This window comes from Haliotis asinina, chromosome 9 (genome assembly GCF_037392515.1).
Source record: "Haliotis asinina isolate JCU_RB_2024 chromosome 9, JCU_Hal_asi_v2, whole genome shotgun sequence".
NCBI classification, from domain to species: domain Eukaryota; kingdom Metazoa; phylum Mollusca; class Gastropoda; order Lepetellida; family Haliotidae; genus Haliotis; species Haliotis asinina.
Window position 1 is genome coordinate 25,343,060 of NC_090288.1, and position 22,536 is coordinate 25,365,595.

The 22,536-nt window shown below is 39.1% G+C and overlaps 1 protein-coding gene across 1 annotated transcript in view; it reads left to right on the forward strand.

The window, feature by feature from the left end:
• The window catches only part of LOC137296319 (uncharacterized), an 87,628-nt gene extending 67,627 nt beyond the window's left edge, over positions 1 to 20,001 (forward strand). The window contains exons 6-11 of the mRNA XM_067828090.1: positions 10,926 to 11,098; positions 11,680 to 11,730; positions 11,922 to 11,997; positions 13,102 to 13,248; positions 13,790 to 13,867; positions 14,614 to 20,001. Coding sequence (XP_067684191.1) covers positions 10,926 to 11,098; positions 11,680 to 11,730; positions 11,922 to 11,997; positions 13,102 to 13,248; positions 13,790 to 13,867; positions 14,614 to 15,707 — 1,619 coding nt within the window. The 3' untranslated portion in view covers positions 15,708 to 20,001. The remainder of the gene's footprint in view (positions 1 to 10,925; positions 11,099 to 11,679; positions 11,731 to 11,921; positions 11,998 to 13,101; positions 13,249 to 13,789; positions 13,868 to 14,613) is intronic.
• Positions 20,002 to 22,536: the final 2,535 nt, after the last annotated feature.

Here is a 22,536-nt window from a genome sequence, read left to right on the forward strand (position 1 = left end):
AGTATGCGAAAAGTCCAAGTCAGTGTGGGTGACCTAGATCTTCATTTCAAGGGAACTCTAACATTTAATGCTATTTCACCCTGTTTATATCCTGTTCAGTGTGTTGTTTTAATTTATAGTAAAGGTGCATATGCAACCAAAAATCAACAATTAAAACACAATCAGTATGCTTAGCCGGCTCTTTGTTTATGGCATATAAGCCCAGTAGGTGTAAATTTCAAATTACATGTGGTCAATGATTGAAGCTGTGTACTGCATATTGTCTTTAGCAGACAGGCGGGCAGACATATAAGAGTCAATAAACGAGACATTGAGTTTCCTCTGTGACAGAGGCTGCTTATCAACATGTTTTTATTGGCAACGGGTGGACATAGCTGTGGAAACCACTTTTGGGGGGAGAATTGGTAAATTGTTTGAACTCTGATTTCGCTGGCTTTTTTTTTCATTTTTTTCAACATCATAGGCTGAATTTGCATTTTTGATGATTTGTTTGGGTAAGTACATACCAAAAGTTATTAGAATCTGCAAAGTTGTGTTTTGTGTTGCATGTGTCCTTTAAGACAAACATGTGAACACATATGGGGAACTGGGGTACTTGTGTCAGACATTTAGTGCCAGTGGATTGGCTTTGGTGCAGCTAGTATTTCACAAGAAGGTGATCGTAATTATAAACCTCTTATAAAGTGAAAGACTGCTCTGTACAGGCTTTGCCATTTTTCTATGGTGTAATAAACAAACTTCATTGTTATTTAAGCTACTGGTTGAATATGAGAAATAATTGGCCAAATTTTATGACATGTGCAGGACATGAGTCGTAGCAGTCGTGCGCCAGGAGGCAGCTGACTTGTGAGCTCTCATGCTTTTATACAATTTCTGTATATATATATCAGATACTGACTCCACCTTTGGTGTCTATACAGATAAGGACATTGTCGTCAAGCTCATGAAGACGTCTTTGTTAAAAAAAGTGACTGAAAATGCAGTATTTATCGAGAAATACTTGCTACGTATTCTGTTTCACTGAAATCTTGATTATGGCTGGCTATTGTTTTCCAATCACTACCCCAAGGGACGTGTGACCTAACGTACTGCAGAGAGTGGCTGATTGACTTGAAGCCCAAAGCTGACCAGAGACAATGGATAGAACCAAGTTTGTTACATCAGCTCAGTTCTCTAGGTATCTGTCAAATCAAAGCTATTCACAGGGGATGCCGTGGTTGGAGGACCAAACAAAGGAAAATCAGCACAGTGTGTAGTCTTTGATAGGTTCATGTCATCTTGTCATAAAAAATGGATCAGTCATGATAATCTCATTCAAGTTCATCCAAAGCCAAAACATAAAATAATGATTAAAGCTGGGCTGTGGAATGCATAGTCTGTCAAAAATAAAACCTTGGAAATATGTGACTATGCAGCTGACTCAAATATAGACATTCTTTTCATAACCGAAACATGGTTACATGACATTCATGACGAACCAAAATGTGCAGAATTAACCCCACCCGGATACAAACTGTTGCAAGTTCCCCGTCTGTAATGCAAAGGTAAGGGTGTGGTTGTTCTGTACAGGTAGAAGTTAGATGTTATGGTCAGTAAACTGCCTCTGACGTTTTCATCATGTTCAATTACGTGTGTGGGATGAAGCCCTTCAAGGCTGTCCGTATCTACAGGCCACCACCGTCAAAAGTGAATAAACTCACAAATTCAGTGTTTGTTGCAGCTGTCAAACTTATGCGATAATCTGGATAAACACTCAACTGAGATTCTTCTTTTGGGAGACTTCAGTGTGCATTGTGACGTGTGCAGTGAGTCACTTACAAAGAAGATATGTGCTGTTGTTGATGCCCATGACTGGATGCAATGTGTCAACGAGTCTACACACTGCACGGGGCATATACTTGACTGGGTCATGAGTAGAAAACACCTTGATGTTCATGTGCTAGATACACAGATGTCAGATCATTGCATTCTCACATTTACTCTTGATTGTCTGAGGCCGAAACGGATCTGGAGAGAAATGCAGATACGGAATAATTCTCCTCCTGTAGTCGACCCTCAGAATGATCTTGACACATGTTCAATGATAATCTTCAATGTGTATTTGATAAGCATGCTCCACTGAAGACTAAGAAGCTGCGGCCTAAGGATGTGTCACGATGATATGATGATGATGTCTTGTCCTCCAAAAGATGCAAGTGTGTTGACGAACGATGTTGGAGCAAGTCACGGCACGAGTTACACCGCCAGATGTATAATGCTGCTCAACAGGAGTTGAAAAACATCAGAAATAAGGGCAGATTACATTAACTCTGCAGTCATCGAATCTGGGGGTGATCCCAAACTGCTGTTCTCAAAACTTAATGGCTTATTAGGTAGAAAACAAGACGTCATATTACCTAAAGGAAGTGACCATGTCACTCTTGCAAACAGTTTCTCATCCTTCTGTGTCAGCAAAATTTCCGATGTACGTGGAAAACTGGGCTCATTCCATGATAACCTGTCCCACAGTGAATTTGAAGGTGAACATTTCAGTAACTTCCATGAACTGACTGTTAATGAACTGTGCAAAATCATCAAGGACACAAAACTAATCTGGTGTAGCTGAGATTGTTTTCCAACCAAGTTACTCCTTTAAATCATTGACTGTGTGCTACCCATTATAACCAAAATTGTCAACTTGAGCTTATCAACTGGCGTGGTTCCAGTTTGCTTCAAGAGAGCTGTCATTAAGCCTACAATCAAGAAGCCTTCCCTTGATCCAGACATCCTGAAAAGTTACAGACCAGTATCTAACTTATCTTTTTAATCCAAAGTCCTGGAGAAAGTTGTAAAAATCCAACTTCTGAAACACATGGTGACCTTTTCCCTAACTGATAAATATCAATGTGGGTACAAGTCTAACCACAGCACAAAAAGGGCCCTTGACCGTGTCCTTGACCACATTAACATGACTGTTGAATCTGGCTTAGTGGCTATGATGGTGTGTTTTGACCTCTGATACGGTTGACCATCAAGGACTACAGGATCGCATACACCAGGAGTATGGCATGAGGAGCACAGCACTCTCATGGTTCAAACCTTACCTGTCTGACAGAGTTCAAGCAGTCCAGATTGGCAATGTGCGATCCGACCATATGTCTAGACCTGTGGAGTGCCACAAGGTTCGGTCTTGGGACCAATATTTACAATTTATTTACAATGTATATGAAACCACTCGGACGTTTCATTTCCCAACAGCAGTTTGCCCACCACTTTTATGCTGATTGTTTGTGGACCATTTTAATATAAATGAAGAAAAAACAGTTATTTCCAAGATCGAGAGCTGCATCTCAACAATTCAACATTGGATGTCATTGAACATGTTGATGTTGAATGATGACAAGACAGAAGCACTGTTTGTAGGACCACCTACAAGACTAAAGAAATGTGGCATTAAGCAGCTTCACATTGGTCAATTTACAGTGGATATTACATCTTCACTAAAGAACTTAGGTGTTCATATTGACTGCAATCTTTCAATGGAAACTCAAGTTTCACAGCTGTGCAAATGCTACTACTTCCTTTAGAGAAACATTGGATCCATTCACCATCTGTTGACACAAGATGCTACAGGATGTCTTATGAGAACTTTAGTCCTCTCTTGCCTAGATTACTGTAACAGTTTATTGTTTGGAGTTTCAAATGAATTGATCAGTAAGTTACAAAAGATTCAGAACATTGCTGCCTGTATTATAACAAGAAGCAAGCCATCTTGTCACATATCACCCATTCTACAATCTCTCCATTGGCTTAATATTCCTGAGCATATCAAATTCAAAACACTGATTCTCACTTATCAGGCAATTCACAACATGGTACCTCTCTACCTTCAAGATCTCACGACACTGTGCACTCCTTCCAGAACCCTTTGCTCCCATGATCATGATCTCTTACATCTGCTACCCTTTGGAACAGTATGCCCCTTCATCTAAAACTAGTGCCAACTCTGCCACTTTCAAAAATGTGTTTTATAAATCCATGGATTATCTTGTGCATATGAACTGTGACTTGTCAGTGCTTAGAGCATTGCCACTCACACCACCACATTGAGTTCTGCTATTTTCACTTGTGTTCTTTTAAAAAGACTATCGGTAATGTTCACTTTGCTCTACACTGTCTCAGCCTATCTTATATTTCTCAGTGAGATCTTTCTGTTTTGACTTGACTTGAAGTTTCACTTCAAGTGACAAATCGGTCTACCTACGTTTCGCTGTCAAGTAGCTGCAAACTGACACTTTAGTGACATTATTTAATGTATGTTCATAGAATTGGTTAGTTAATCAACCATTATAAACACAAGTAACAGAGATGTTTATCCAATGGACTGTTGTTTTAGTCAGCTACATCTGGATTACAAAGCATTGTTCCCATAGCAAGTTGATCTTCAGGATTGTAATTTTAGTCAGCTGGGTCACACATGGGTACAATGTGAGAAGCACTGGTTTCCCCCACTGTCATATTGCTGGAATATTGCTAAAGGTGGCAGAAAACCCAACTCACTCATTCATAATGGATCAGGTGGTCCAGGATGATTGGTTCCATGTTGTTATCTTCAGTCCTTGGGATGTTCTATTTCTGCTTTATCAGGTTCGCCATTATGTGATTGAAATACTAAACAAAACAACATGACACTAAACTCAGAATTGATTATTCATGTATGTTTTTTGGTGTGAGGTACAGTACATAGAGTTATTGGGTTATACGTGAATCCTATCATGTAACCTTGTTGTCCTGAACTGAGTGTTGGAAAGCCAGACCTCCAATCTGTGTGACAGCATTGACCGGAGGGAACCCGATGACATGGATGACATACTCACTGATTCAGTCAGGAAGTTCAATTAAAATCGGAAAATCAAAATCTTAAAGTAAAAGCAAACTATATTGGATGAAAAAAAATGAAATTAATATGTTCATTTTATGAGATTGAGAAAAGTGTATTTTAGTTGGTAATTACAGTTATTGGGAAGTGAAAAGGTTTCGCCACAATAGAAAATTGTTGTCAGCTGTAGATTTTGGGGACAGCTACAGTACACGCAGACTGAGATAGCTTTGTGAACTTGTTATTATTTCCGCCACGCATTATGGTGTTGGGGCTGGAACACGGATCACACAGCACACGTCACACATCACTGACTGATGGTTTTGATAACCACGGAGAATGAGATTTGTTATATCATCTGCACCAGCTTTTCCCATGTGTATTTGAGCATTGAAAGTGATTCAGTGATATAAAAAACACATTGGCTTTGTCAGTATCCCTAGAATAATCTTCCCAGTAGCTTGTGTCTGTTGTATCTACAGGTTGTACACAAAGTCCAGCACAAGGTAAGTGTTGCAAACCAGGGTAGCATGTCTCTCTAGGATGGATGGATGAATGGAAGGATGGATGGATGAATGGAAGGATGGATGGATGAATGGAAGGATGGATGGATGGTCTTTGTTCCCTTTGATAACTTCAGACTTTGACAGACATACCTTTGTTACACTTTTAGCACAATATATTCACATGTTTACCTTATCCTGGTGAGAAATACATCACTGTCTATTGATGAAGTAGTGATTACAGGCTCCAGGAGCTTTTGTCTACACTTGCCTTCAATTCACCTTGTCAAGGCTCATTTTCTCTACAATAGTGTTTACACTGCCTAGTAATGTCACAATGCTGACTTTGTCATCTGCACAATCTTCAATACGCATGTACAAATTGATTCTTTATTTGTCAAATAGATGCTCATAAGGAATGTTCCCTTGCATCAGCTAAAGTTGTGCAAGATATCAGTTGGTGTTTTCAGTGATCCTGCATACACACGTCGGGGGGGGATCTTGTATGAAGTACATGTGTTCCACAGTCTATCTGATACAAGTTTACTGTGGATTCCATCAGATGTGGGTGATCTTGAAGGCATGTTTGCCGAGATAGGAGCTGTTTCATGTTCTGTTATCTTGTTGTAGTTTTTCTTCATACTGTTTGGAAGGAAACAGGTTACTCTTCATGCCATCAGTTGTAGTCCTTGATTCATATTGTTTGCTACATTGAGAAGATCATTTGTTAAAGATCATAACACTATAGTCTAGGGGGTACAAATGCATAAATCGTTTATTGACATTGTTATAAATGAAACCCCATTATTAAAACTACTCATTTCAACATTAAATTACCTTAAATTGACCTTTTTTGACAACAGTGCATAATTCTCTCCCGCAAACAAAACCTATGTATACATATGTAGGTGGCTGTAGTATTCATGCATATTTCTGGGCTTAGATTTTCTTGTTTATAGGTTTGTCTATGCCTGCAGTCATGACAATTGTTTTGAAAGCTTTATGTTTTCACAATCTACTGCCATTAATCTTGTCATTTGCTTTGCTTATTTCCCGAGATTCCACTTTTCGTAGATGATTCTGTCAAAATTGCTTGTTGTCATAATGATTATATATCGTTCTGTTACAAAAGGTGTCATGCAAAATCTTTTTGGTCATGGGTCAAAAAGATATTTTACTACAAGTAGGAAGTGGTTTTGATCTCTTAATTTGATGAAGACAAACCACATTCTAATTGCTTCTCAAACAAACTTCAGACTGTGATGCCACGATTTTATAAAATGCTTGCCCCGTGTCATGAACATCTGCCAGTCTGAGAAGAAATGCTATTTAGGATTGTTTTCACCAAGTTACGAAATCTAAACTGCTTTCTACCGGTAATGAAATATGTATGTGATTGGTGGATAATAGGATTTTGCATGACATTGCTGATTACATTTTACTCTAGGAAGAGAGATGGGTGTCAGTACGATACTACTTACAATATCCTTGTTACTTCGGCCACAACCTCACTTCTGAGGAAGAAATTGTTAAGTTACAAGTTGTGTTGCAAAATCCTTTTGGTCATCAATCATTTCTACAACTTGTAAGTAGTTTTGATCTTTTAACACGATGGAAATAAATCTAATTAGCATCTTCTATCCTGGAAGCAAGGTATGTGTCAAACCACCTAATTTAATATGTACAGGCTTCCAAAATGCTCACTTCACACTCACAAACAACATGTTTAGCACATACTGAGGTGTCCGGTTAAAATCTGTGCATGATGACACCATCACTGGACACCTGAAAGCAATAGATGGCAACACAACAATTTTGCATGTCATCAAATTAAAAAGTTTGTTTCACGTTTTATATACAACTAACTGAAAATCCTTCCTCACATGATGTCACTGCAGTTCACATAGTTACATAACCTGTCTGTGGCTTCGTTGATGGGTGAGAGTGAAGCAGACAACATTTTGGCAACTATTAATTGCTCGATATTAATTAAGCATACATTTTTTAAAGAATGAATTTAGTGTTCCGCTTAAGACTATCCACAAGTCTTTCAAATGTAATGGTTAAAAGAGTGCAAAATTGTGATTTTATTTGTTCTCTAAAGACTCACTTTTGTAACTGGCTGTTATCAAAACTCATTCCCTGTTGGATGGGTGGTTTAAACCTAATGTGCGTTGATGTCCCGCATGCAACCCCCCAAAATGAAAATTGCAATTTTGTTGTGGGTTATTGGTATTGAGCATGGCGAGTCTTGGAGGGCCTCTAACTCAGTAACTATGGAGGAGGAGTTAAATCAGGTGACAGAAGGGTAGAAACAAGGGCAAAAACAGTTTTAACAGAAGCGAAATGAATGATAAAGATATAGTTCAGCAGGGTAGCAGGAATTTGCTAAAAAATTCCCAACCACTGATAAGTGGAGGGACAAAAAGGTCCAACTGAAAAGTAGGACCCCTAAATTTAGAACATTTTTTAATATGTTTACGCCTCCCAGAATCCCTCCAAAGCATGCATGAGCTGAGTCCACACAAATGACCATTAACACCTCCTGATTGTTTCCCACCATAGCCTTATAGGTCACATGCAACGTAAAATGCAACTTTGCAGATTTTGATACCTTTTGATATGCACTTACAGAAACAAATCATCAAAAATGCGAATTCAACCTATAAGGTTGAAGAAAATTGGATAAAAAACCCCTTCAAAATCAGAGTTCAAACGATTCACTAAATGTGAAAGTGGTTTCAACACCTGTGCTGCGCTGCGCCCTTAACGAATGTGCAGGGAATACGTTTACAGAGATTGAAACAGTATGTATGCCCCAAGTATGAGGTCGTGAGCAGTAGTCTAATCTTGGTTGTGTACACAAACAAGTAAATAATCTACTCATTACATAAAAAAAACTTGTTGATTGTGGTAAGTAGCTTCTGTCACAGAGAAATCTCAGTGTCTGGTTATTGACATCTGCAAGTCTGCCTGCCTGTCTGCTAAAAACAATATGCAATAAACCGCTGCAATCACTGACCACATGCAATGATTAATACCTATCAGACTATATTACATAAACAAAATACATTGATTTATGACTTGTACACCTGAGTCCTGTTTCTGCCACATTTTGTAATTAGACAGGTGTGATACTTGTACACATGACAAGTTTTTATATCTGTGGGTTGCAAACAAACTACATCCATTTTTCTCGGATGACTGGATCTGACGGAAACTGATGCGAACTCGTATCAGTTTCAAATCCTGCTTTGTACTTGGACGAATGACAGCTTGCAGCCACGCACCATCAGTTCACCATCTGTACTGTGATAATTTTTGACTGGATCGAAGGCAAATTCAGAGAACATGTATTTACAAAACCCAACATCTCTATATACATTCTTTATGGATAACGACTTCTTCTAGGTATATGATTTTGTTTGACAATGGTATATGAATCCATACCGAAATGATGCATCAAGTACAATAAAAGAAGTTGTTATTCGTAAAGAATCTTACTTTCTTGTGACTTGCCATACTTCTAAAATGCCCATCAAACAGATCATCTTTCTGTACACACAATGAGCTCTCAGCATATCAGCAAATGAACCAGCCAATCTGAAGCCGTCATTACACATGAGTGCACTCCCACCCACTATGACTGGGTTCTATCTCCTGAGGTCTTCGTTTCGGGGGAAGTAAGTCCAAGTACCAAATATTGCACTTTTGAATCGCAATTGTAGGCTTATAATTTTGTTTATTTGTTTCTTACAAGCAGCATTGTATATTATATGTCATGAATAAGTGATAATTGTGTTTTAATTATGTTTGATTTTTTTGTTGCATGTGACCTTTAACTTAGGTACCTGTATCTATGCTGATTTCAAACCAGCCAGCACAGCACAGTTAATGTTTTTGTTAAGCACTTGCACCACACACGGCAAAAGGTTTTAAGTTCACAATGACCAAAAACAAGGCTGCACCACTCCAGTGGTGACTGGGGAGCATGTTGGACCACATAAACCTTGTGTTGGGCAACAGTAGCTGCACCTGCAGCAGCCACTCGTAGAGTACAAGGCATAGCAAGCTGGTCTTCTTGTGTTCCATGTTATTTGATCCAACCCATCTATTACGAGCACCATGAGATGGGTCTGGATGACACATTCCCTCTCCACGATTGGGACCAGTTCCCTCCATCTCATCCCCACTTGAGTGAACCACATACAAGGTTCCAGCGTCCCAGACGAGTGATGGGCTCTGACCATATAGGACGATCCAAATCAGCCACACTGAAAAGAGTGGGACAAGTAAAAGGAAATAAATCTGTTAAATTTTGCAGTATGATTACTGGTAACAAAAGTAGGATTCATGTGCATCAGTGTGTGCAGTGTGTCTAGGATTGGTCTAATTGGTGTGTACCACTGCTGTGGCCTTTGACCTTTTCATATAATCATAAATTCAGTTCAGCTATGAAGCTTTGTTATACCACATACACTATGTTAACAAACTTTGAGCAAGTTTATCAGATGGTGTATCTTAAAGATGGGAATAATGTCATTATAACAACAATGCTGAATCCTCAGATCTCTTTGAATAATTTGAAACAGCTGTGTGATATCCACTGAGCTATGATGTTGAGGCTTACATGGTGAAGAGCCCTAGCTGTAAACAACAAGTGCAGGTTGTGTCTGTTGATTCTATGATGACCACAGTCATATATGACTGCCTGCATGAGCTGGGTGTAGATGTGGACTGAAGATTGCCCTGTGATGGCATGACAGTGATGGGCGGGTCACATGGTTCTATTTGAAGGGTACCCTTGATAATGTGGAAAGCCCTCTAGTGTGAAGTGGTGCATAAGAATATTTTATATTGTGTTGCTGAGAAAATCAAATTTCTAGAAAAACATGATTCAAACGAGAGTTACGTTAGTAATGATTCAAATGAAAGAGACACTAGTTTGTCATACTGATACCTGATGGTAGGGACAACACATTCTGTCGGCAGATTTCAACATACACAGATGTAGTGAAATTAGAGGGGATTTTCAGGGTCCTGCCTTGAAAAAGTTTGTGAGGAACCTTATGTACTGCTGACTCTTTTCTTAAAGTTCTATCAATGATGTAATGAGATTTAATTGATTCCAGTTGTATCTCACTTTCACATAAGTTACTTGATATATCATGGAACAGGGCCAGTAAAGGAAGCAGGATTGTGGAGCAGTGGTAAGCAAAGTGAGAGGATCCGCTTTGTGACAGAGAATGACAGACAGTAGTTTATCAGGATATGTTTATCTCTTGCAATGGCAATTCCCTGCTGTTCTCATAGATGTTCGATCGTCTGGGTTAAGTACTGACACACATCCTCTAGTGCTCAAGTTCAGGAATATCAGCATGAAGAGTTAACAGATAGGGCAGCTGGCACTTTTCACTTCCTACCCAAGACACAGAAGCTGCAGCCAAGTCAACACTGTACATGAAGCTGTAGCCAGACACTGCTGTGTGAAATGCCTTCAGTTCCCCCACATACAGTTACTACCATTTGACACAGCACTTGATCCACTGATTTCTTGTATCCAGGGATCATGAGGAAACCATCTTGGAACCCGAACATCTCAGCCACCCCAGACTCCCGTGATGTTGCTGTGACCTTTCACCCTCTGTTGCCAGGGGCAGACTATGTGTCTGTATGTCTGGTGGAGGAGGTGAGGACTAAACGGTGCTTCATGGAGACACGTGTGAACAAGCCAGAGGTGAGTCAGGATAATCTACACACTATGGACATGGTGTGAGGAAGCAGCAGCACTTTGTTTTAACCTGGTGTGATGATGGGTATCAGAGTGAGACTACTGACTTGTGTGTGATTGTGTGTTGATGGTTATCAGAGTGAGACTACTGACTTGTGTGTGGTTGTGTGTTGATGGATATCAGAGTGAGATTACTGATTTGTGTGTGATTGTGTGTTGATGGTTATCAGAGTGAGACTACTGACTTGTGTGTGATTGTGTGTTGATGAATATCAGAGTGAGATTACTGATTTGTGTGTGATTGTGTGTTGATGGTTATCAGAGTGAGACTACTGACTTGTGTGTGATTGTGTGTTGATGAATATCAGAGTGAGATTACTGACTTGTGTGTGTCTGTGTGTTGATGGATATCAGAGTGTGATTACTGACTTGTGTGTGTCTGTGTGTTGATGGATATCAGAGTGTGATTACTGACTTGTGTGTGGTTGTGTGTTGATGGATATTTGTTTCTGTAGTTTTTGTTGCAGGAAGTCATTTTCATGAGAAGACAATATGGTTTAAGAAGACACAATTATTCTCCCTTTCAGAATCACAAAAGATTTGCTGATGTTCCTTGCAACAGGACATACAGAGTTTGGGTATGTTTAGTTAAGGTCATCAAAACACATAACAACACCTTCATCTTTCCCCTTCCTCATGTATTAAGTTCATGTAAAATGACTGACACAACATTGTTAAAAACAAGATTACCAAGTTTCAAGACATACAGTGTGAAGATTGTGAATCATGTCATGACGTCTACGTATTATATGTTGTGTATTGTTTTCAGATTCGTCCATTCACGTCAGCTAAGAAAAGTTTGGATGGCTGGATCAAGGCTCCAGATCCTTTCACCATGCCTTGCTGTAAGTAAAGCTTGTACAGCCCATGGCACACTCTTTCCATGCCTAGGAAGACTAAATGTTTGTTGCTATATCAGGTACCCAGTCTACTGAAGCAATTAGATAATGCTCATGTCAAGAACCAAATACTGAACACTAAAATCTTTTAAGACTCTTATGAACCCTGAAGGTATCTTTCAATACCAGCCATCACAGCACTAACCAACCCTTCCTGTTCCAGTTCTTATGTCTTAGTGAACTGATAGTGTACCCTCTCCAATACGCATGCCAATTCCTCTCAACATTTGCAGCACTATTATAAGGGTTCCGCTATTTTTCAGGGCATTATCATTTGGAAAACCCTTTGGTCTTTCATTTGACTGAAGGCTTTTCCGCAAATGACAGTACCCTACAAAATAGTGTTACTCTTATAGCTAAAATGGACAGAATGTTTAATAAAATACAAATGACAAATGTCAGTTGGAAATATCGCAAAAAGTGAACCCAAGTTCAAATGAGCCGTAGGTGATTGACCATCAACAGCTGAGTTACTTATGACTTCACCCAACAAACAGGCTTTATAATGGCCCATCGTCAAGCATTTTGCGGGCATTATCAAGTTACAGTGGCACACTCATTTCTGATAACATGCAGATGTTTTCATGATAATTCTATCCATTTTAGCTATAAAATTGGAATACTGCTGAGTCCAGTGTAAAACTTAACTTCCTCACTCACTCTTGTCTACATGACATTGGGGGACTGCCATTACCCATACATTTTGTTACATTGCTTGTAGTACAATTTTTGTCTTGGTCATTCTGATGTCTGCATCCCGGAACCATATCATTGTTCAGTGCTAATAGCCTTGTCTGAAGCCAAGGCTTGGTGTGAGCAACCTTAGTGGAAATGTCATCAACTTGATCTCTGTAGTTGTTTTGAAGTTGTGAGTCAAGTCCAATGTTGTGCTTGTTTTCCATCTACCTTTTTTTTAACTTTAAACCTTTTCAAATCTATTTGGAATGTTACAAGTATCCCCCAAACTGACCTTCAAGCTATCATTATTTGGGTTATTATGGACCCTACTGCAGCCTTAGTAGTTGTAAATTCAGCACTGTATATTTGCAGTGCTACCTGTTTCATCACTTTCACCAGTCCCATCACGGACTGTGGCGACACAACCACCACCTGGCATCATTCCAGTCATCGTCATATGTACCCTTGCCCTGTGTCTCACAATGGCATCTCTCGTCTTCATCTGGCTACGGAGAGCAGGTCAGTTGACTGCACTGGAATTCCAGTTAAACCTTGTAAGCTTGAAACATTTGAATATTGGCTGCATGGATTATAACACATGTTGACTAATTCCAGTAGACCTTGTACCAGGTAGGCTTGAATCATATGAATGTTGGTTGCCTGGATTATCATACAAGTAGACCACTGCTAGTAAACCTTGGAGGTTTGAATCATTGGAATGTTAACTGTTTGCTGGATTATCACACACATGTAAGTTTGAAAGTTTCTGTGCAGTGATCCTGATTATAAGACACAGAGTACAGATACCAGCGCCTTGAGCAAACACTAGTTGCATGGATATGTGCGCTATATAAATATCCTATAATGAAAAAATGATAATAGTTCCATCATACTGTCAGTAAACCTTGTAAGCTTTAACTGTGTGAATGTGGCAAACGTCATTGTGACACATGATGGGTAAGTAAGTTCACGTGACTGACAGTAAACCTAGTAAGCATTGTATCTGCCTGTATCAGTGAGTATTTCTTCAGTTTCAATGGTTTGGTGTATGTACTTGCAGCTGTTGTGCCTTTGCTGGCGAAGTGTCTGTTCTGCAGTCCTCGCAACAGTTCACAGCCAGAACCGGTCAACAATGAGGGTAGGCAGTGTTATGTATCTCTGTCTTGGTGCGTTGTCTCACTGTGTTCTTATCTGTAAACGTGTCTTTCTGTGTGAGTATATCTATCTCACCCATGCTTGCCTGCTTGCCATAAATGGTGACTACGCTTGCCGTAAGAGGCGACTAATGGGATAGGGTGGACAGGCTTGCTGTCTTGGTTTACACGTCATCGGTTCCCAATTGCACAGGTTGATGCTCATGTTGTTGATCACTGGATTGTCTGGTCCAGACTTGCTTATTTACAGACCGCCGCCATATTGCTGGCTGGAATATTACTGAGTGCCGCGTAAACCTAATCTCTCTCTCTCTCTCTCTCTCTCTCTCTCTCTCTCTCTCTCTCTCTCTCTCTCTCTCTCTCTCTCTCTATCTCTCTCTCTCTCTCTCTCTCTCTCTCTCTCTCTGCGTTAATATTGTCATGTGTTGATATCTTTATGAAGTTGATATCTTCATGTGTTGGTATCTTTATGAAGTTGATATCTTCATGTGTTGGTATCTTCACATGTTGATATCTTCAAGAAGATGATATCTTCATGCCGTCCATATTTCCTTTAATGATATCATTTGATCTTTGTAGCATTGTAATGATAGATAGGTATCTAAATGGTAATGTTCTCTGACCAATTGCTGCCTTGTTATGAATCTGATGAAGATCACTATGGAATAAGATGAAGGGTTAAGATGCCTAACTGCTTCAACATGTTAATGAGAAGCTTGTTGTGTTACAGGATGTCATCGTGTGTTTCCCATCTACTACCCCGAGAGTCCTACATACACCCAGGCAGTTGTCGAGCACATCCACATCCTTGACACCAAGTATGGTTTCAACATCCAGTCTTATGACGACCAGAGGGACGAGCTGTATCAAGATAAGTTTACCTGGATCAATGACCAACTGAAGACAAGTGTTGTATTGATCTACTATTCACAGAGTTTGATGGAGATGATTAGAGAGGGAGACACTTTGAATGACCAAAGCCCATATGAGGATGTAGCTCGCTACGCCCTACACAGACTGAACACGCTCAACCTGGCCGGTCAGTCCATTGTCTCTGTACCAGTTACGTTTGATGATCCTGAGAGATATCAGATCAAGAACATCATTGGTTTGATTGAAGAAGAAGCTAGTGGGAATCTGTGCCTCAACCACTTTGATACTCTTGTCTACAGGCTGACAGGTGGAGAAATGCAAAACTTGAGTCTGCCAAGTGAGGAAGAAACTCACGATCTCTGCATGTATGTTCATCAGCTCTATGGTCGAGAGTTCACAGGAGAGTTCCATGAAACAGAGCCAATGATCTCATCATCACTTTGCAACAATCTGACGTCACAAGACTTTGGTAGTACAGACAGTTGCCATGGAAGTATGGGGCCATGTTCCAATGAATGCAATTGCCATGGTTACATGTTCACCAGTCCTCGCCATCAGGAATTTGGTGACCAAAGACAGTTATGTCCCTTAATGGGGTGCAATGCCAATACAGCCTCAAGTGGATATGATTCGGGATCAGCGGCACCATTCCACAGTGGTGCCTTCTGTATGCCCACACAATGTCAAAACAGGCGTTACAGTAACCCTCCAGGTCACAAGCATTGTGGGGATCAGAAGTGTTGTCATGGCCAGCCCTTTGACTTTGGGCAGTGCTGCAATGTCCAGTCTAAGGGCACCGATGCAGGCAGCACATACACCCTGGAGTTAGACCATCTTGGACATTCTCGCCCTCTTCAGTTCATTCCTCCAGAGGTGCCTAGTTCCAGTGCTAGTCTCACACACATACAGCAAGAGTTTGTGAATGTCAACAAACACAATGGATATTTATGATCTAAATGTTTCATTCAGATTTCCTGGGGAAGACAAGCTGCTTTAGTCTTTTGTTTGAAATGACATTTTGATCATTTTGATACCATCTTTCGGACATCATGAAATTTTGATAGTCAGCTCCATTATATAGCCCAGTTGGAGACTTTTATGCACACGTTAAAGTCCATTTCAGTTAAGTCGGGCTATTTTTAATGTCTTTCATTCTGAAAATTTTGTTTAAATGATCAAATAGATCCTAATCCACAGACATATCAGGGTTTGTCCTACAAATCCTACAACTCTTGGGGTTTGGTCTGACCTTTGTGTAGGTCAAGGTCACTAAAAGTTCTTTGGTTATTTACACCAGTTCAGAGACTTAATTGAGTATCTCATATTTCAGCACGCCATGCTGACCTTTCTTGAATTATCATATCATTATATTTTGATTATCCATAGATAATACTGCCATTATTATGTATCATTGACCTTCTTTGTGCCTCAGATTAATTCACACAACTCTAGATATTAGTTACAGATGATATTGTTATTGTAGTGACCAAGTTCTTTATCCTCATGAACAATATGAACAAATTTGAATTTTAGTGCAGTATGTAAGGGTTTTAGTGACATTCTTTTGTATTTCTCTGATGGTCCTTTAGTTATTGTGAATAGGATCATCAAGTGAGAAGAGACTTTTTTTAAAACTTTGTCACTATGACTCAATTTATGATTTTCAAATCTATTACAAAGTCCATTAATTTTGTGACAGTGTGAACATACTGTTCATAAATTGTATGGCACTTCAACAGAACAAAATGTTCCTAATATTAGATTTGCTTTGAGAATTCATATATGTCATTTTTGTATAAATGTTTTTATTTCCAGATATACATATATTCTGTTGTTTAGAGATTTATGTAATGCACATTTGTTTTGAATGACAGTCAGATAATGAACTGCACACACACATTTTGTTCAGTGTGAGTGCAAGCAGACACCTTGGTAATGAGCGGGTGTTAGGTCCTGTGTCTGGGTCATAGCAACAGTTGCTAGAGCTTCATTAGTGTAAGAGTGCTGTTTGCATTTTCATGGATTGTGAATTGTAACTCAGATTTTTTTATCATCTACTCGCGGTATCATTTTATTTCTTTCCCAGATAGGTGCCCAGTATCTGCCATTGTGTGTCACAAAGGCTGCTGAGCAGATGAACATGAGCTGTAGTGGCACATTGTTGGGAATGTTCATATATCTGTGTTGGTTCAGATATACTTTTACCTTAATACCAGGCAGACTCAAACGTTTATTTTGATAATTATCTTCAGCTGTCACGCAGTTGAAACTTTTGACAGTTGAAGCTGGTTGGCCTTTAGTGTACCATTTGTCTCTTTCCATTTATTCAATTGTTTGATGTACTGTATTTGCCACTAAGCACCCTGGCTAACTCAAGGGCCAGTCTTTTAGTGATCTTTACATGTGCCTTGAAAAACCTGGAAGCAACTTGTCCATGGTATTCATAATCTCCCCATTTCAAATGTCTAAAGGCGGCCTCACATTGGTCAGCCCGCCATATCAATATGCAGAAATTCAACAAAGTTGTGTCTTGATTGATTGGTCAAATTGGTTGATCCAGTCCAGTTATTCAGCCTGCTGGGTGAGGTGCAGCCAATCAGATTGCATTTTGGTTTCACGTGGGAAATTTACATACAAGCACAAAACATGCCTTCATTTGCTTCAAAGAAACCATGCCTTGAATTTCATGGAAGGCTCATTCATGAGTCAATAAACACTCTGGAACTTCACAACCAGAAATTATTCCAAAAGAGGAAGGCTGCGATCAGCTTGGCATTTCTGGAAAAGTCACTGGCATTTTCTTCACATAGTATCTATATAACTGATGCTGTGTCTGCCGGAGAGATGCTGATGCCATGGAAATAAGATACCGTGCGATATTATCAGATCAACGCTAATATCAGCAGAATGAATTGTGTGAAAGTTAGTAGATCAATCAGTTGATATTCCACCATGTTGGACACTGCATGGAAATCAGAATGCTGTTACAATGTGCTGAAGTGCTCAGACTGCATGTCATGGCGAGTACAGTATGTGTGTTCAGCTTCTTTTTATATGTCCCAGTAGACAGAGTTGATTGCTGATGTTGTTACTAGTTTTAAAGTGTTGTTACTTGTACATACTGATGGTGGGTGTAATTCTCAGTACACATACATTATTGTTGGCCTGTTATTGTCCATGACATGCTCAACCCTGTGTTGTACATTATCAGAATGGGAAACTTCATCAGTGATATATGTTACAGTGGGATTACTCTTTCTAAGTAAAGTACAGATTCTGTGACTTTTCAGGGTTGAGTACCATCTGGGAATCAAACCCACTCCCTCAGAGTCCAGCACCTAATAGGGTTAGGCAGCTGACTTTGTGTGCTGGCAATTATGTGCCTGACTCCGAGGGTGTGAGTTCAATTCCTGGATGGGACTCAACCCCAAAAGGTACTGGAATTTGTACTTTCCTAAGAAAGTGTAATCCCAAATATAACATATGTCACATTTGACCACTTTCTAAATGGCATTGTGTATTCATCAGGGATATGTTTTAGAATGGTTTCAAATGTGAAGTATATATCTATCATATATATCTCAGTCTTTGTGATTGAAACAATTTCCTGTCAAGTATATGGACGTTTACTGTACAGAATCTATGTTAGTGCCTGTGGTTTATGACCAGTGTTCAGGCTTAACTGAGTGAGATCCAGTGAGAGGGTTAAAATGTTTCTCTTTAAATATCAGTCTAGTGACATTGATGTGATAGTCTAACATTGAGATAGCTTGTACTATGACACAACATTGAGGTATGTTTTTCATTGGTGAAACCAGCAAGCTGTGGTATGGTACTGAGATCACTGTGAATCTTGGGTCCAAGGGAGGTAATCTTACACAGCTACCTGCAACACACTGGTGTAGTTGGTTCAGTTGATGTAATGGTTGTCAACATAGATGAAACAAAAATTGGTCCGTCCAATATCAGATATGTGAATAATTCTTGTGGGACCTTGCATAATCATTGCAGATGAAGTTTTTAGAACCACGATTTATTGTGTTTATGTTTAGCTCTTTTATGCTATCATAATATTCATACAAGGCATTTTGTGATTTCTTGATGAGTTTTGTTACATTTCATAAACTTTGTCTTATGAAATACAAACATAGTAATATGTCAATTTGGTCTTTAGAATTGAGAGATATATACCATTACATATGGTAAACATATATTATCAAATTGTGTTGTTAATGCCAGTATATGATAGATTTCCTCAAGGATATGATTTGGCAGAATATTGTAACAGTACAGGAAAAGATTAGAGCTATGGTTTGTATGTCTTGATTTATCGTTTCAACAAGATCTGTTTACTGTGATAGCCCATGAATGTTGTGAATACATTAGTGTAGACTGCAACATAGCATGTCAAGCGTGGGAGTTAAGGTGAGAATGTCATGCAGTACAAGAAGAAAACAACTAGGCAGCTGAGGAATGAGGATTGTGTAATCCTTCAATGGATGTAGTTCAGGAGCAGTAGGAGGTAGGGAACTCAAGAAAACCATGGATGGTTTGAGAAGCTGTCGTTGTACAGGTATCATTGGGGCAGATACTGAAACATGCCTGTCACTGGATAGTGGTTGGGCAGGCATTGGTTGCAGTTGACAGCGTATATTACTTTTATTCAGTGATAGCCTTTAACTTTCATAGTTTGTCGAAGAAATTCTCTTGAGAAGGGAATTAATGTATGTGATATCGCACAGATCTTATGTTTCTGTTGTACGTGTGTACTCGATGGCCAGTATCATACCTGGGTTCTTCTCTTCCATTGGTTTTGCCATGTTGTCAGGAACTGTTGTTGGTATAAAGTCCAAATGGTAACTGTGGTGAAGAGAAGCCTGGGCGCTTGTATATAATGTTCTACCTTGATATTTACACAAGATGGTGTTGCCAAAAATATGGAAAACTAGTAATGAAATAGGGTTTTATTTCCTGAGATCTATTGGTGGAGGTTGTATGAGCCGATGTAACATCTCTCAGTTAGAAAATGTATGAAGGTCCTCTGTAGTCTGTTCCCAGGGCATATGGTAATTTATGGAACATTGTGTTACATGGTCACTGAATGTATTGTGGGCAATAACTGATCACTATAGACCAAACAAATTAAGCTGATTGTCTACATTTGTACTACAGTCAGACGTCGTATATCCGAACCTCGGATATCCGAATACCCCAGTTTCCGAACATTCCCCACAAAAAAAGAAAATTTTTCCAGTTACAATTTACCTAATATATCAGAATGTTCGGTTTCAAATTTGCTTTTTATATCTGAACACCAAGGCTGTCGTCGGCAAGATGTCTCATGTTTACCTCTTCTCAACAGTGCTCACTGCATTGACTTTTGATCGGTTCTCCAAACTCAAAAGGTCTGTTGTTGGCGAGGTATCAAAATATGACTCTTTCATGTCTACCGCTTATCAAAACATTGGGCTGACTGCTAGTTATTTCTTTGTTTATTGAATAAATGTGTTTATGTTAATTAGAAAGGAAACAATTAAGTTTGATATTGAGTTGACACTGATTCAAATTGTTGGTTTAGCATAAGTAAATGAAGACAGAGTTGTTAAATAAAGATGTAGTGATGTTTCATTGTTAGTGGTTTAGTGGTTAGTGTTTTTTTTGTTTTGTTTTTTACTTGTAGCCGACTGCCTAGGTCCTGATTCAGATATCCGAATGCGTCATTTGTCTGAAGAATTCATAAAAAAAACCAAACTTTTCAGAGAAACGAAGCCTGACTGTATATGTGGATAGATAGAGAATGAAAGTTTACCTCAGGGGATGGAATAGTGTTTGTTAACAACATTTTAACTTTCTGACATGAGTAAATGTTGAAAAGGAGAAGCTTGTGGCTGAGTGATTCAGTGGTAATTGTTATTTTTTAAACAGAATAGTACCTACACTAGTGTTGACTGTCGCTTCTTGGACAGTATTAGAAATAGAACCAGTGTGTGTAGTGGATTAGCCGCCAAGCTGTTTATACTTTTGTTGTGTTCATGGTAGACATTGTCATGTTATCATCATATTAGCAATGTTGTTTGTCTCAAGGTGCTACTGCTGCCTTGTCTGTGTTGGATGTGGAGATTCTGAGTGATCATAATGTCACCAAGCATCAGCAGGAATTTCAGATCTGGGCTGGAGGGTTGTGAGCAGCAGACGTGTTCCAGGAGTTGGACCCAGCTGATCTTGGGCACCACCAGTGGTGACTTTTCAGTGTGCCTTGAAACTTGTCAAGTTGTTTGTTTTGGGTTAGCATTTGAAAGTTCTAATCATATGTAGAAGATGGTGGAAGTTGTGTTGTTTAAGTGCTGTTTCCTGTGTATATGAATGTATGGTGACATCAGTAGGAGCAACAAGTAGGACACAGCATCCATGAACCAACATGCATCCCTACACACTGCATTGCATCTTCTCCATGTCAGAAATAGCAGAATATATACTCCTCAAAATAATTTGTGGAGCCTGCGTGAACTTCAAAGACACACATCTTATGAACACACCACCATTTCCCTTTATCACTACCCTTAGCACAGCTCATGGGATGCACGTGCACAACACATTGATTTTGAGCCCCATTGATTTTGATGGTTTTCAAGAAGGTTGATAGACCTCCCTGTAGACCATTAATTTTGACAAACATCTTGCATCACAGAGTTCTTAGCTTTTGTTTAAAACCATTGTTTTTGTTTGGAAATGAAAATTGTACACATGCAAATTTCACATAATCCATCAATCATCTTTCAAGGGCGATAATTGTACAAACAACTATGGCCATTAGGAAGAGCAAGTGGTGATACACTCCCAAAACATTCATTATAATCATATCAGCATTGATTGACTCCTAAGTATCTCACATTTTTTTTTCAGTCATAAACTAAAAATGAAGTTCCTGTAACTTTTTTTTTGAGAGTATTCATTTTCATTTTTAGAAACATGTTAGAAAGGAGACCTCAGCTTGTATTGAAAACTAAACCCATGTAGACCTCTATCTATAGTGTTTAGTGGAATAGGATGAAACATACAACACACCTTCTCTCTGGAAGTGTTTCAGCACATACAAGTTTAGGATCGCTGCTTATTATGTCAAAGTGGCTATATGTTCAATTATGAAATGGTTCAAATTTCAGTCATTGGACTTTATTTAATCATTGGACTTTATTTAAAAATTGTAAAGTATTCACACAAGTGTTATCTGAGCAGGTGTCTGGTAAATGGTTCGTGATTTCTTAGAGAAAGTTTCATGGCATTCAGAAAAGGATTAGTGGGAAGGGTGTCTTCTGTAACTCCTTCCTAGTTTGGGGATATTCTTTGACAAATATTTCTCATTGAAAATTAATGCAAATTGCCAAGTATCATAATCTTGGAAGACGGATGCATCATGACAACTTTAGACTAGGTATTTATTGGCCATGCCTGGGAGATGCTATTTTTTGGATAGCTTTGATATTTCATCCATGTAATTTGTTGATGTGCTGAACAATTATCAGATGACTGTGGTTGTTCAGTTGTGTTGAGTTTTAGCACTCATTGCTTCGGTGGTGCCAACTGCTTGTAGTACAGAATTCAAAGGTAGGGTGCAGGTATAGGATGTTCCCATCAAATGCTTCTGAAGAACATTGCAACATGTTAATGCTTGCTTTCAACATCTGTGTGACTGAAAACATGTTGGATGTTAACAACAAATTGTTGTTTTCTTTTGTTGGAACAAGTGCCAAATATTTTGCATGATCGTCAAGATGAAATA